Here is a 16,866-nt window from a genome sequence, read left to right on the forward strand (position 1 = left end):
CCCGACTTGTAGATCGGCTATTTTTGGCAAAGAGGTATGGTGTAGAGGGAAAGTTTAATCTGCAACACAATTTTAGACAATATAGTGGGGGTCCCTGCTTCATCTCTCGCTCAGCTAAGGGGTCCTTGGCCTGAAAAACCAAGGACTTGGTAAATGCTTACAAAGTATTTTCGTAAGCATTTACGTTTGAATGTTCTTTCAAAGCAAGTACTCTAGTACTTTAACTCAAGTAAAGATTTGACAGAGCAACGTTCACTTTGTAGTTGAGTAATATTTGCCCAGGTGGAGTATCTCTATACTCCTGTATACTCAAGTACTGTGGGTTGAGTACTTTGTCCACCACTGGTCCTGGTCTTAGCTTAGCTCAGGACGCTATACAGTATATTAACCAGGTCAGCATGCGGCGCTCCAATCCCGTTAAGTCTACTGTGATGTCACATTGTTTACAGCACCTTGGGGGAGGAGCCAAGGAAGTAGTTGGTTATTGCAGTGGTTCTGCATTACCTTTTCAGGCCACGACCCCCCAAAATAATCATATTTGAACTGGGGACCCCCCATTTTGTTTGACTCCGTTCCACAGATAAATATTGTGAAAATAGCCGATGTACAAGCTTGTAGATTGGCTATTTTCAAAATGTTTGCCTCTTTCTTATATTATTTGACAATTTGGCCAATGTTTTATAGTATAGTTTGTTGATTACTTTTGTTGCAGTAATTGTCTTTTTATTTTGTTTAGTTTTTTGTTTAGTTTTTTGTTTTAGGTATTGAAAAGGTCTTTACCACTGGTTTATTGTACAGTACATGTTAACTGGACCATTAAGTCACTCAATCTACTTTACATACGGGCATATATCATGACTTGTATGGATTTTTAAACATATTGATATTCACACTTTGCAGTATATTTAGAGAAAGCATGGGACAAACAGATAAAGAAAACATACTGTATATATGTTTTGGGGTATTAACCAAATATTTTCTTTTTTTGCGTTCTGTTTCCAGGAAGTGAATGTGATATTGTTTATTTATGTTTTTGGCGTCTTATGATCCTGTAAGGGATGGGTCTTGTGACCAGACACAAAAAAAATGAAGAAAAAAAATCATTTAGGCTATATTGTACATGAATCATTGCTAATTAATCCATTCAATCCGGAGACGCATCTCTGTCATTTTAGATCTCTTTTGGCTATTCAAAAATAGCAGATATACAAGCTCATAGCACGGCACCGAGTGCCGCGCTATGAGCTTGTAGATCTGCTATTTTTTTTTTATCGTGAAAATGTGTGCGAATATTTGAATATATATATTTTGAAAGCGAACATTTGTAACTCAAATCTTTGCTTCTGGGGGGGTCCCTGGAACAAAATATTTTCGCTTTTTTTATTCTTTTTTCTTTATTCTTTTATAAAGATTTGCAAAAAATTTCACGATTTTTCAAAAAATAGCCGCACTATGAGCTTGTATATCTGCTATTTTTGAATAGCCAAAGAAATCTAAAATGACACGAGATGCGTTCCCTGGATTGAACGGGTTAATAATTGTAGGAATAGTCAAAATGATCTTGTTTTGGGATGCTGAATGTTTTTTGTAATTAAAGTAAAGTACACTGAATTAATCTCGCTCCCCCCCCCCCCTCTCTCTCTCTCTCTCTCTCTCTCTCTGTGTACTCCAGCACTGCCAGTAACTCGAACAAGAGCACGCCCGCTTGCTCGCCGGTCCTGCGCAAACGCTCGCCCACGCCCACCCCCACCCAGAGTCACCAGGAGGGTGAGAACATGGTGGAGAAGGGTTCTTCGGACCACTCCTCAGACAAGTCCCCCTCCACCCCCGAGCAGGTGGTCCACAGAAACTACTCGCTGCAGTCGGCCCGCACCGGGGGAAAGAACTCCAAGGTGAGCATGGAGGAGGCACACTAAAGGCTGCTCCATCCCGTTGTGTTGTTAACGTTCTTCATATCGTCGCTGTCCAGGCAGAAACCTCCTATATCAATATTCAAACTTTTTGCGTTTATTGGTAAATGAATGCTTGAAAATATACTTTAAGTACCAAAAGTAAAAGTACTAAAATGTTTGAAAATAGCCTAGGTATAAAATAGGGCTAAAGTGGTTAATGTATGTTTTGTAATGTAATAATGTATTTCTGCAAAGTAACTAGTAACTAAAGTTTTCAAATAATTGTAATGGAGTAAAAGTACAATATTTCCCTCTTGAGATGTTAGTGGAGTAGAAGTAAAAGTATAGACAATTGGAAAAACTCCAGTAATGTAAAAGCACCTCAAAATTGTACTTAAGTCCAGTACTTGAGTAAATGTACTTAGTTACTTTACACCACTGCTACAGTGTCACACAAAGGTTGCAAAAGTTGCAGATCTACAAGCTCAAAACACTTTTGAATTTGAATCCTGAAAAGTAACAGTTATGGACATATGAGGTTTCCACCCGACAGAGACGATAGACAGGATCATTGATGCACCAGAGCTTGAAAACAAAGCTGTTTTACAATCGTTGCCTTCTGAACAGAAACAGAATTTCCAACATTATTTGGTTGTGTTTTCCGGCCTCATAATCAAAGTTCCTGTACTGGTTACTATTCCGGGGCGAACATTTGGCAAAGATAGGAGATCTACAAGCTCACAGCATCGCATTTTGAGTTTGTGACCCAGCTACTGTAGATCGGCTATTTTTGAACTTCAGTTCACTTGATGACTGCGGTGGTGTGATATTCTGTGGTAGGCAGCAGCCTGTTATAAATCAAAGAGCTAAGGTTATTTTTAATATGATTTCTATAGTACGGGTGACTGACAGGTTGTTTCTTTTATTTGCTGCTTTCGGATATGAACAAAAAAAGAATGTTATTATCTGGTATTTTTGTAAATAAGATGTCTGTTCCAGAACACTATTTTCAATTACAGATTTTGTTTTGGTTCCTTGAACCAGTTTCAGTCCCTGCTTTAGACTAGAGTTCTGCCCAAACCTCCAGCACTTGCCCGGCTATGGCCCATGATGTTCAATCCTGGCCAGGGGCCGGGCCCCAACCCTATGAAGTCTGCAATTCTTTCAGCCCAGGCCCATCACCAAATCCCTTTAATCTGTCTCGTTTGCATTCTCTGATGTGTGCAGCAGCACAACTAAACGTATTAGTTTTATTAAACATAATAACCGTGCCACTGACAAATATACACAGGCTACTGACTATCCATTACAGTGAAGTGATAGGACTTGCTGATGACCAGTGGTGGAAAAAGCACTCACATTTTTTACTTAAGTAGAAGTATCCATACTGCAGTGTAGAAATACGTCTGTTACAAGTAAAAGCCCGGTAATTAAAATTTACTTGAGTAAAAGTACAAAAGTATTGGCATCAAAATATGCTTAAAGTACCAAAAGTAAAATTACTCATCATGCAGAATGTCCCATTTCACAAGTTCAACATGTATAAAAAATCTTCTGAAAATAGCAGATCTACAAGCTCACAATGCGTCGCATCGTGACGCATTGTGAGCTTGTAGATCGACTATTTTCAAATGGCCGAAATGTATATAGGGCTGAAGTGGTTAATGTATGTTTTGTAATAATAATCTAAATCAATGATTTAGATTATAGTCAAATAATTGTAATGGAGTAAAAGTACAATATTTGCCCCTGAGATGTAATGGAGTAGAAGTAAAAGTATTGAAAATGGGAAATACTCCAGTAAAGTAAAATTCCTCAAAAGTGTAGTACTTGAGTAAATGTACATAGTTACTTTACACCACTGCTTATGACCATGTCAACTCAGTAGTTATAAAACGCATGCATTGAGTGTTTTAATGTGTATGTGTGTGTGCGCTGTGACCCAGATCATTTGATCGGACGTGATTACAATGTACAACAAAGCTAACTCATAGAATAACTTAATGCCTGTTGATGTGTACAGTAAGAATCTAACATGCTGTTTTCTACTTGTGTTACAGTAAGTCGTAGTGAATCAATAAGACAATGAAAATGGCATGGTTTTAACAGCTCTGTGCTTTTGTTTTTACCCCCCATAACCACACCATCATCCCACTGTACTGTATTAGATGTGGCAATGTTATCACAGGCTCAGAATATGAACATTGTCGGTTGTAGAACGCCTATTTTCGCTATTTCGTTTTACAGTTTTAGACAGTGGTGGAAAGTAACTAAGTACATTTACTTAAGTACTGTACCTGAGTACAATTTGTTCTTTACTTGAGTATTTTTGACTTCTACTCCACTACATCTCGGATCCAAATATTGAACTTTTACTTTTACAAAACATACATTAACAACTTCAGCCCTATATACATTTTGGCAGAAATGTATATATGTATATATATTCGGCAGATCTACAAGCTCACAATGCGTCACGGTGCGACGCATTGTGAACTTGTAGATCTGCTATTTTCAAAAGATTTTTCATACATTTCAAAACTTGAAATGAGACATTCTGCATAATGAGTACTTTTTTGGTACATAAAGTATATTTTGACGCCAATACTTTTGCACTTTTACTCAAGTACATTTTGAATTCCGGACTTTTACTTGGAACCGAGTATTTCTACATTGCAGTATTGATACTTTTACTTAAGTAAAACATTTGAGTACTTTTTTCCACCACTGTTTTTAGAGGCTTTTTGTTAAAAATGACAAATAGGGACACCTGGTTGAAAGTGGTTAATTAGTCGTATATGTAGTGGAATGTACATTGATAGGTTCTTGCACCCTCCCCTCACCAATATGATTAATTAGTGTCATAGAATTGGTCAGCTCTTATTGGCCAATCTGAGTCTGTTAGCGATAACCTTAACCATTTGTTGTTACGCACAGGCCGAGTCACTGTGTGCTCATTAAATCATGCATGCTCCTCCACCTTTCAAAAGTCATTAAAGGGATGTACAGTAATGTTGTCCTTCCTCTTGTAACTGAAAGAAAACAAGCCCACTGTGGGCAATTATTTGAAAATGTGACTGATATATATGAATACGTATGTTGACTTGACCAACCATACTTGGTTCTGCCAGAGTAAAGTTTGTAGAGCTTGTAGATCTGCTATTTATTTATTTTTAAATCGTGAAAATGTGTGCAAATCTTTGAATATATGTATTCATTTTTAGCTCACATCTTTTCTTCTGGGGGTCCGTGGAACAAAATATTTTGAGATGGGGGGGGGGGTACAAATACATATCATTTTGGGTGGTCCTTGACATGAGAAAAGTTTGAGAACCACTGATATTATAGCATAATATTTATTTTTTTCCCCCAAAAAAACTGTTAGGATTTAGAAGACATTTGTAGAATCCCCAGAAGCAAAGATTTTAGTACAAATGTTCGCTTAAAAAATATATACATATTTTCAAAGATTTGCACACATTTATTTCTGCAAAAATAGCAGATCTACAAGCTCGTACAAGAGCTTTTAGATCTGCTATTTTTGGATAGACAAAGAAATCTTAAAATTACACAGATGTGTTCCGGTCTTAATGGGTTAAATGGTGTAAAGATGCATCATCTTTCACAACTGAGGAGGCGGATTTAATAGACAAAATCAAATAATGGGCCGGGTTGAGCCAGTGTACCAATCTTGTAGACAAGAGCAGGTTGGGTATATGGTGGTGACTGGTGACAAAAGTCCATGTTTTGCATTAAAGCCACAAAGCTATCAGGTTTGTTTGGCCACAGTACATCACTCCCTCCTTTCATTAATCATGTTTACCTACGCTCATGCTTGGTGGAGTGAGTCGCTTTTGTCATAATTGTTCTGTTTCTCTTTCTTCTCTCATGCCTCTTTGTTTTCTACCAAACAGAGTGCCTGTCCTCTCTAGTTTGCTGCTGCTATACGTGCCACATGATAGTGTCTGTGATTCTGATAACTGACTGTTTCAACCTTTTTCTTTTTGGCTCCTTCAGCGGCTGTTGGTCGAGCTCTTTTATTTTAGTTTGTTTTGTTGTTCCTTTTACTATCTGATTTTTCTTTGTTCTTCTCCTGAATGCATGCTAGTCTCACAAGCGACTGTCCAAAGTAAGCATCACTCTTTTTCTGTTTCTTACAACCTCTGTCCTGCATCCTTCCCCGTAAACCTACCTTGTCTCTTGAGTGACTCTGTGGCAATGCCCCCCCCCTGCACCCCAATCCCACGCATCCATCCATCCATCCATCCATTTTTCCATCCATGCCTGTTCCCTGCCCATTATCATTACATCCCTCATCTGAACCCTGCCCCTGCAGATGGTTCACATTTTCTAACCTTCTAGCACACACCTGGCTCTTCCCTGCCCTTTTGTTCCCCTCTCTCTCTCACTGTCTCTCTCCCTACCTCCCTCTCTCTCCTCCCCCCTCTCTCTCTCTGTCTCTCTCTCTGACTCTGTCTCTGTCTCTCTGTCTCTCTGTCTCTGTCTCTGTCTCTGTCTCTGTCTCTCTCTCTCTCTCTCTCTCTAGACTGGGATCAACTGTGTTCTGATCCGGTCTAGGGTGGATATAACATTGCGTCTTCAGGCGGGCAGAAACCATGACGGAAACCAAAAAAACATGCTCTTCTAGAATGATTGCCCTCTACCAGAATACATTAGTACTTTTGATGAATCGGACAAGTATCTTCAAGTACTTCTTGAAATACTTTGTTTGGTACTTTCTAGATGGGCGGCGTGGCCTATAGACCGGATCACACTGGTCAGTTTGGAATAAACTCACACAGGCTTCCTGCTGTGTGGAAAGCCTGGTGACGCAAGGTTAGGTTTCTCTCTGTCTCTGTCTCTGTCTCTCTTCTTCAGAGGAATCTCCAAAGAAGCAAATTCCTAATGATGCTCTAGTGTAGTATAGCGATTAAGGGCCCTGAATTCCCTTGTGACTTCCTTTGCTCTCTCTGCTTTGGCCTCTATTCTCCCTGTCCTCCATTTGCTCTCCACCCCCCCCACCCCCACCCCCATTGTTAAGATTCTGTTAATTGCATTCATATGCCTGTGATGTCTAAGTGCCGCCTGGCTGAAACCAAAATGATTATTCCATCAGCCTCTCTCTGCGCTCTACTTCACAGTGTCCATATAACTTCATTTAAAGTTTAAACTCTCAGAGCCCAAACTCTGTGGACAGTCATTTAACCAGTGGTGGAAAAAGTACTCACATGTTTTACTTGTGTATCAATACTGCAATGCAGAAATACTTCAATACTTTCAAGTACAAGTCCGGTATGCAGAATTTAGAAGTACAAAAGTATTGGCATCAAAATGTAAGGTACTCATTATGCAGAAATCTTCTATTTCATGTTTTCAAAATGTATAAAATCATTTGAAAATCACGACACGTTGTGAGCTTGTAGATCTGCTATTTTCAAACAGCAAAGGCTATATAGGGCTGAAGTGGGTAATGTATGTTTTGTAATAATAATCAAAATCTACAAAGTAACTAGTAACTAAAGTTTTCAAATAATTGTAGTGGAGTAAAAATATTTGCCTCTGAGATGTAGTGGAGTAGAAATAAAAGTACTGAAAACTGGAAATACTCCAGTGAAGTAAAAATACCTCCAAGTTGTACTTAAGTACAGTACTTGAGTAAATGTACTTAGTTACTTTACACCACTGGTGCCGAGACGTGCGCTTGCTCGCTCTCCTCCTGCAGAGAACCTAGAACACCAGCCATTCCTTCCATAACCATACTGCAGACTCCTGTCACATGCAGAGTCCAAAGCCCATACTGTTGCATAGCAAGCAGTTTGCTATTTTTGTCGACTCAAAGCTTTTTCTCTACTTGTTGTTATTTTAAGTTACTGTTTTATACACAGTAAATCCATGACTCGTGCTGTGTGTACCGTATGTTCGATTCCACATATTGCTGTGTGTCAATTAGGCCCGTCACAATTATTACATAATTGCCTAATCACAATTATTTAAGATAATCGTAATTATTTAGCACAATCGTCATAGTCGTTTTCATGTTGAAGAAATGCTCATATATTTCCGAACACTTTCAAAAATAGTGGAAATTGCTGATTTACAAGCTCACAATGCGACATGTTGTGAGCTTGTAGATCAGCTTTATTATATTATATTATATACATATTCATTTAAATTAAAAGTTTGAAAGCAGAAGTTACATTTGTCATGTCTGCCCTGTGCAACTTTTTGTTTACAAAGCCTAAAAGCCAATCAGAAATAAACATTTTATTGATATGTGCCAATGTTGAATACCAAAAACGTAATTATTATTATTATTATCAGTGGTGGAAAAAGTACTCAAATGTTTTAAGTAAAACAAAAAAGTTTTATTAAAAGTAAAAGAAAAAGGTAAAAGTATCAATACTGCAATGTAAAAGTACTCTGTAACAAGAAAAAGTCCGGAATTCAAAATTGACTTGAGTAAAAGTATCAAAATGTACTTAAATTACCAAAAGTAAAAGTACTGAAGTGTTTGAAAATAGCCGATCTACAAGCTAACAACGTGTCACATCGTGACGTGTTGTGAGCTTGAAGATCTGCTATTTTCAAATAGCCTAGGTATGAAATAGGGCTAAAGTGGTTAATGTATGTTTTATTTAATTTTTTAATAATAAGTACAGCACTTGAGTAAATTTACTTAGTTACTTTACACCACTGATTATTATTTGTGTGACAATTAATCGCCAAGTAAAATGTCTTTATGGTGACAAACCCTAGTCAACAGGATCTCTGATGCACTGTTAGACTAGAAAAGCCCTCATTTGGTTTGCTGGGACACGGAGGCACAAACAAAGAGACTGAAACTGAAAGGCAAAGGCAGTGTTGATGGCAGCCACGGGACGCTCATCCTCTCTCTTCAGACGCTTCTATGCTTCTGAGGCATGGCCCGTTACACACACACACACAGTGCCGGATTAATAGGAGTTGAGGCCCGTGGGCTAGAGTAATTTTCGAGGCCCCCCTGGCGCGCATGCAGCATGCTTGCCCCCTTTGCGCGCGCGCGGTTCTGGGCGGATTGGGTTCGTTTTTTTCGCGGTTCTGGGCGGATTGGGTTCGTTTTTTCCCAGTTTTTGGTTTCTTTATTTTGGTTTTAGGGTTAGGATTAGGAGTTAGGTTAGGGTTATGTTATTTGATTCATATTTTTGCCTGATTTTACCAATTTATTATCACAAAAAACTCGGGTTATTTTTCTTTTAATTATACTCATTCAATTCTGAACCGATTCTTAAAATTAAAAATTCTCTATTAGCTGTGAAGGGAAGGGTCTACTCTTCTTTTGTTTCGCATCGCGCCTCTCCATTCAGAAATGCAATAGAAGAAGAACCGTCGCCGTCGCCCTAAAACCATAAAACAACAAAATATACAATAACTAACAAAAATATCACTTGAATTGGATTGCAATACTTTACAATTTGATCGTAAAAAGATAATTTGATCATAAAAAATAATAATAATATATATATATTTTTTTTTTTTTACCAAAAAAATCAGAGGCCCCCCCAGTTGGAGGCCCGTGGGCTGCAGCCCACCCTAGCCCAACGGTTAGTCCGGCCCTGCACACACACACACACCAGAGATGTCCACGAGTCTCTGAGCTCGAGTCCGAGTCAAGTCTCAAGTCTTTGAGGCACGAGTCGAGTCAAGTCTCAAGTCTTTGAGGGTTGAGTCGAGTCGAGTCCGAGTCAAGTCTCGGGTCTTTGAGGCTCGAGTCGAGTCGAGTCTTAAGTCTTTGAGGCTCGAGTCGAGTCGAGTCTCAAGTCTTTGAGGGTTGAGTCGAGTCGAGTCCGAGTCAAGTCTTTGAGGGTCGAGTCCGAGTCAAGTCTCGAGTCTTTTTAAAGTCTTTTTAAAAAAATAAAAAAAAAATGGGGGGGGGGGGGCATAGATGTAAAAGTATAGACAGGTCATAATAAATCACATTAGATTCACAGATTAGAGATTTTATGTATTTTCCCCACAATTTATTTTCATTCAAATGAAATGTGATTGAACTTGCACTAATAATGACTTTAGTTGATTTTTCACTCTTTAAAATATAGTATTTCTTAATTATTAATAATTACAGCTTGTAGATTGGCTATTTTCATGATTTTCAATTGTTTTTAAATAATAATAAAAAAGGAACATTTCCACCCGACAGCGATAATATATAGCCAATATGGTTCTGTATCAGTATATGAGTCAGTTTTTGCAGATTTCATTCTAATTGGCTACTATGCCTGCATATGAATTTCATGGGCCTGGGTAGGTCACCCTGGCTTGGCGGAGATATGCCCTGTTGCGCACACTCGACTCCGCACAGCAGTCCAACAGCAGAGCAGGTGAAAGCAATTCACTTAAACGAGGGCTGTGTTGCGCACCAAAAAACTGTCTAAATGTGGATCCCCAGTTCAAATATGATTCTTTTGGGGGGTCACGGCCTGAAAAGGTTTGAGAACCACAGCTTTTATGCAGTGAACAGCGTAGCGTTTACCGTGGTGAAGTGTTGAATATTCACCCAGCTGGGTTTAACGAAATGAAAATCCGATGTTTCCTAAACGTGCTGTCACAGATGATCCGACCATCTTATAAAACATTTAAGCATATGCCAAGATAACTGAGGTTATATAGCTGATTCTGAGCTAAACATATTTGTTTAATTTCGAAGTTTTTATATTTAAACTTTATGATGAAAGGCCGCGGCGGCCACACACATAGCAGCTGTTGCGCTCGCCTCTCCATGTTTACGTTAATGAGCAGCATGAAACAGCTGGACTGAAGCCGGCTCCGCGCAGCGCGCACTGGAGCGGAGGTTTCTTTGCGGGGGGGGGGGGACAGGGGAGTGGAAGTTTTTTGGGCATTTCATTCATTTATTTGTCCAAAAAATAAACATAAAATAAAGATTGTCCACGAGTCTTTGAGGCTCGAGTCGAGTCAAGTCTCAAGTCTTTGAGGCTCGAGTCGAGTCAAGTCTCAAGTCTTTGAGGGGCGAGTCAGAGTCGAGTCGAGAGTCTCGTTTTTGGCCACTCGAGTGCGACTCGAGTCCGAGTCCCTAACTCGAGTCCCCATCTCTGACACACACACACACACACACACACATGTTTGTAGTACTATACTCGTGAGGACATCAACATTTTACGACAGAAATATTTGGTAAGCCTAAAGCCAAAAAAAATGCAGATCTACAAGCTCACAACGTGTCGCAGCGCGACACGTTGTGAGCTTGTAGATCTTGTAGATCTTATAGAGGTAGATCAGCTATTTTTTGGGTGCACAACACTGGCAAATAACAAGTATATAATAAGTATAAATCATGTTTAACTCTATAATTCCAACCTCTACATCTAACCTCTAAGTGTCTAATCCTGACCCTATAACCCCAACCCGAATCTTTTACCAATTGTAAACGTATCTCTAAAAATAATTGTTCAACCATAAAACGACCATTTCTCTCGTGTGGATCAGGGAAAACGGTCCTCACAACGTCTATTTCACACATTCTACTGTACGTGTGGGGCAGAGCCTTATATTAGAGAGTTCCGCCACTGAGGGGGCAGAAACGGTGTCGGTCACGTGGTTCACGTAAACTGGAAATGGTTACAAACGCCCATAGACTCCAATGCATTCCGTAAACTTCCGGTTTAGGGCTTTGTCACTATTCAGCCAATAGGAGGCTGTATGTAGAAGACCTGGCCCGAAGAAGTGGACGGAGGTGACGTAACTCTCCTTGAATGGCTCTGGTGTGGGGTCATTTGGTCCTCACCAGTATAGTAATACACACACACACACACACACACGCACCAATTAATTATTACGTCACCCCTCCGCTCTGTGCCAGCGTGCTGCCCCCCCCCCCCCCTCCCCTCCCCAATCCCCACGGTGAGCCTCTGTGGTCAGCAGCAGAGCTCTCGTGATTATGGCTGTTGCTGCGTTTGAGGTCGTCCTGGCAACGCAAGTGTCATCATCACTCCCTGTCCTAATGGAATCTAAATAATAAAGCACACAGTAGGGAGAAAGAAGGGGCACCGGCCCTGTTTCTTTGTGTAGAAAGGGCTGGAACTAGGTCTCCTATAGGCTGAATGACTGACCAGCCGATGCGTGACAACGGTTCACCCAATCACGGGGTGAGAGAAAAGTTACTCAGATATTAAAGGTATCAATACTGCAATATAGAATTACTCCATTACAAGTAAAAGTCCGGAATTAAAAATTTACTTGAGTAAAAGTACAAAAGTATTTGTATCAAAATGTACTTGAAGTACCAAAAGTACTAAAATGTTTGAAAATAGCCGATGATCTACAAGCTCACAACGCGTTGTGAGCTTGTAGATCGGCTATTTTCAAATAGCTTGGGTATAAAATAGGATAATAAGTGGTTAATGTATGTTTTATAATGTAATAATTTATATCTGCAAAGTAACAAGTAACAAGTTTTCAAATCATTGTAGTGGAGCAAAAGTACAATATTTGCCTCTGAGATGTAGTGGAGTAGTGGTAAAAGTACTGAAGATGGGAAATACTACAGTAAAGTAAAAATTCCTCAATAGTGTACTTAAGTACAGTACTCGAGTAAATGTACTTAGTTACTTTACTCCACTGCTCACGGACAAGCAAACTCTTTTGGAAAGCAGGCTATATCATATTCGCAAAATTGATGTATTTCTAAAAAACAAACATTGTGTTATTCTACCAATTCCCGATTCCCCTTGTCCTGTACTCCCTTGTTGCTGCTGACCCCCTACTGGTTGGTTCATTAGGGAGGGTGTAGGCACGCACGTGTCACCTGACACCGCCAGTCCACTTCTGTTCACCTGACAGTGAGGGCTTTCCCCGGAAGGTTGTAACGCATACAATACGGTATGTGTTACAACATACAGTACATACAGTACAGATGTACTGTATTATACTTCCCATTTCTCCTCCCCACTAACCTGTAGGAGTCGTGCTAGTTCAGCAACAGAGAATAAAAGCATTTTCTCTCATTTTTCATTCTCATTCTCTCTCTCATTCTCTCTCTCTCTCTCTCTCTCTCTCTCTCTCTCTCTCTCTCTCTCTCTCTCTCTCTCTCTCTCTCTCTCAATTCAAAGAAGCTTTATTGGCAGGAGAAAACATACGTTTACATTGCCAAAGTGAAACAAAACAACGTATAATAGTGAATAGAGAAACATGTAAAAAGAGCTGTTACATTGTAACTTACAGAAAACTACCTTACAAAAACAATTGAATTGTGCATAATTTGCTGTTAACTTGGGATAAGCTTTTGAAACAAATGGTAGCAATATTTCTATGTTTTGCATTCACTTCACTTTGTATATAAAACCTTGGGGACAAATAGAATTTAATAGCAATTCAATCTCCCTCTCTCTCTCTCTCTCTCTCTCTCTCCCCCTCTCTCTCTCTCTCTCTCTCTCACTCACTTCATATTGCTCACTTTCTTTAACTCTTCATGTTTTTCTTTTAATTTTCCTTCTTTCAGTATGACAGACTAAACCTCCTTAAAGTAAGCATTTCATTTTGTTTTCATTTGACCCCGTTGACCTGCTAATCCCTGGCTCTCTCCGTCCTCTTTCCCATTAGCTGTGTTTAGTACACTTTAGCTAGTTTCCATTCTCACATTGTCTCCTTTCCTTTCTCTGTGCTGACATGAAAGGAATAGGATTTCATTGAAATTCCTTACTTTGAATAATATATTTTAACCAGAAGGTCAAGATTTTGTTTTTGAAGGACTAGCCTGTCTATCCCTAATAAGACCGTGTGTAACGGCACTCGTTTACGGTTTCCCCGTAATCCAGTGGTTCTCAACCTTCTCAAAAGCGTTCGCGGCCCACCCATTTCACCACTTAACACGGCAGCCGATCGGCTAACCGTGTTAAGTGGTCAGATGGGTGGGCGCGTGCATTGTCAGAGCACCCCACCCATTTTTTATGAGGAGCCCCCACCGGGAGGATGTAGAGCCTTCACGCAACACTCCTTGCTGACAGGTGCCGCCACAGCCCGTAGGAATTATGTGCAGTAACAAATATCACCCTCCCCCCTAACACGGGCCAATTGTGTTCGTATATATACGAGCTGATCAACAATTGCATTGAAGATCAGTTCTTGTCGATGAGAGACTTTGGCGCACTCAATTAGGCCTTCTTCTGTCTCCTTTGGGGTAGTTTACTACCTGGCTAAAATGAGAAAATAGTAAATGTGGTGGACCATTTCCTTAAAGAATAAGCAGTTTGACTTATTCTTACTATTACCATGTTGCTATGGAATGGCTATGGAACATTTTAAGAGTAATGGTATCATGCCACATTTATTTTACTCACTAGTTTCTTTATCCAAAACCTTACAAAAAAAGAAAAAGAATATGAGTAGTTATTGACTTGTTGACCAAACTATTTGTTATGGGGTTAAACAAATCTAGTTGTCTAGATTACAAATTACTAATTGTATGGATGCATTTATTATATTTTAATTTTTTTCTGACTCAGCTACACTATTAAGATATACTTTGGGATTTGGTCACGTACTGTATGAACTGCAAGTACAAAAAAATAGTTGAAAAATAAGCAGAAGCCTTGTCAGAGCTTGTTGTTAGAGCAGTAGAAAAAGAGAACGCACTAGTCTTTCTTTTTTTCCCTCTTTTTACAAAGTATATCAAATGAACGCTGCCAGCACTGATTTTGGTCAATGGCTTGATGGGATGTTAAAAAGTGGTGTTATTATTTTTTGTTTCATACTGAACGCCCACTATCATTCTTCCTGTCATATTTTAGTTTGTACCAGTTCCTACCCCTGAATGATCCCTTCCTTACCCTCTGTATTACAATGTACTGTATGTTCTGCTTATTAGATGAGTTTAGAAGGAAGTTAATTTACCTGTTAGGAAGATGTTCCAAATCTTTCTTTTTGTCTCAGTGTATGCAATACTGTCATATTGTTTGTCATACTAGCCATGTATATTATCATGTAAGATAGATGCTGCCATCTGCTGTTGACAAGATGTACCAGCAGAATATCCTGTTTTGAAGCGTACATGCAAATTCAGTAAAAGTAAAAGAGTAAAAAGTAAAATAAATCTGGTACAGTTGTAGACATCACATGTCCTATAGTTAGTTCACCCATCCAAAGTGAGTGTATAGCAGAGTTGTGGTTAAATTACTCTCAGATCAGTCGATTCAAGAAGTGGTCATCGGAGATTCTTTTGCCAAGTTTGTTTTATATCCGATCAATCAAGAAAATGTTTTATAACTCTGTCATTGTTGTATGCCATGTTAACCCATCAAGACCGGGAACGCATCGGTGTCATATTTAAGATTTCTTTGAATATTCAAAATTGTGAAAATGTGTGCAAATCTTTGAATATATATTTTTTGTTTGTAACTCAAATCTTTGCTTCTGGGGATTCTACAAATTTCTTCTAAATCCTAACAGTGTTTTGAAAAAACCTACGTTGCTATAATCAGTGGTTACTTTTTCATGTCAAGGACCCCCAAAATGATATGTATTTGGCTGCCGACCCCATCTCAAGATATTTTGTTCCAGGGACCCCCAGAAGCAAAGATTTGAGTTAAAAATGTTCGCTTAAAAAATATATGCAGTATATATTCAAAGATTTGCAAAATTTTTCATGATTTATCAAAAATAGCAGATCTACAAGCTCATAGCGCGTCACTCGGTGCCGTGCTATGAGCTTGTAGATCTGCTATTTTTGAATAGCCAAAGTATAAAATAATGGTTTAAGTGGTCACACAGATGCGTTCCAGGTCTTAATGGGTTAATAATGTACATTGTACATTGCTGCCCCCCCCCCCCCCCCAACCCTGTTACCCAGTTACCGGTTCATTTCAAGAATGACCAAGATAACGAGAAGAGCTCTAATAGCAACGGTCCTCCAGTGTAAACAGCTCAGTGTAGTGTAGGAGGGTTATGAATGGTGTTGGGACAGTCTATTATGTAGACATTGTGTCTGAGAGACCTTCACACCTGCTATAAATAAACCTTTCTGTTGTCACGTGTTCTGTGTGCACGTGCGTGCGTGTGTTTACGTGCGTGCTTGTGTACTGTATGGGCTCTCAAGCATATTGCTGTTATGATGTTTAAGCTCACTGACTTAAATGCATTCTCTCTCTCTCTCTCTCACCCTCCCTCCCCCCTTTCTCTCTTTCTCTCTCTCTCCACAGAAGAGCCAAAGCTGGTACAATGTAAGTCATACACTGTTTATGTAACTTTTACTGTGTGTGTGTGTGTGTGTGTGTGTGTGTGTGTGTGTGTGTGTGTGTGTGTGTGTGTGTGTGTGTGTGTGTGTGTGTGTGTGTGTGTGTGTGTGTGTGTGTGTGTGTGTGTGTGTGTGTGTGTGTTGCGTATACATGAGTGTGTGCTGTACATGTATGTTGAGGTGTTGCATATGAGGTGAAAGGTTCTTGTCCTCGACAGTTTTTCAGCCACCACGGGTCCACCACTGTGTACAGTAGGTCACTGGTACCTAAGTCAGCATTGTAGGTCACTGGTCCACCAAGCTCGGATTAACCTGAGCTTAAAGAGCAACCGGTGGCTCTTGAAACTGAAGACTTTGGAGAGTGTGATACCTGTAGTATGATGTTTTCCCCTCATTTCTGCTGAAAGATCTTTTAATCAAAGTGAAGGTTGATGTGGAACCAAAGAATATCAGATGGCAAAAACGTTATATTAGGAACGTTTGACAGAATTACACGTGTGCTGTTTGTGTTAACACACATGGTACAATCATAAACAGGAAGGAAGGTTGTGCTCAATAAGCTGTGTTTGTAGAAGAGTGCACGCGAGTGTCAAACCCTTGGTCCTTCTGAATTGTTTCAGCCGGGCATTTTCCCCATTCTGTGTTATTTTATTTATTTCCTTTTTTTATTCCCTGTGTCTCTGTATTTTCCCTTTTCTCCCCAGCATGAACGACAACACATCCTGAGAGTAAGCATGACTTGTATTCTTGTGC

At 39.5% G+C, this 16,866-nt stretch overlaps 1 protein-coding gene across 2 annotated transcripts in view; it reads left to right on the plus strand.

The window, feature by feature from the left end:
- Window positions 1-16,866, plus strand: part of gramd1bb (GRAM domain containing 1Bb) — a gene marked incomplete at its 5' end in the record, with an annotated part of 171,362 nt that overhangs the window by 112,694 nt on the left and 41,802 nt on the right. For both annotated transcript variants that reach the window (XM_080428621.1, XM_080428622.1), the window contains 2 exons: window positions 1,673-1,892; window positions 16,079-16,099. In XM_080428621.1, coding sequence (XP_080284747.1) covers window positions 1,673-1,892; window positions 16,079-16,099 — 241 coding nt within the window. The remainder of the gene's footprint in view (window positions 1-1,672; window positions 1,893-16,078; window positions 16,100-16,866) is intronic.

This window comes from Gymnoscopelus braueri (assembly GCF_963280865.1).
Source record: "Gymnoscopelus braueri genome assembly, chromosome: 5".
NCBI classification, from domain to species: domain Eukaryota; kingdom Metazoa; phylum Chordata; class Actinopteri; order Myctophiformes; family Myctophidae; genus Gymnoscopelus; species Gymnoscopelus braueri.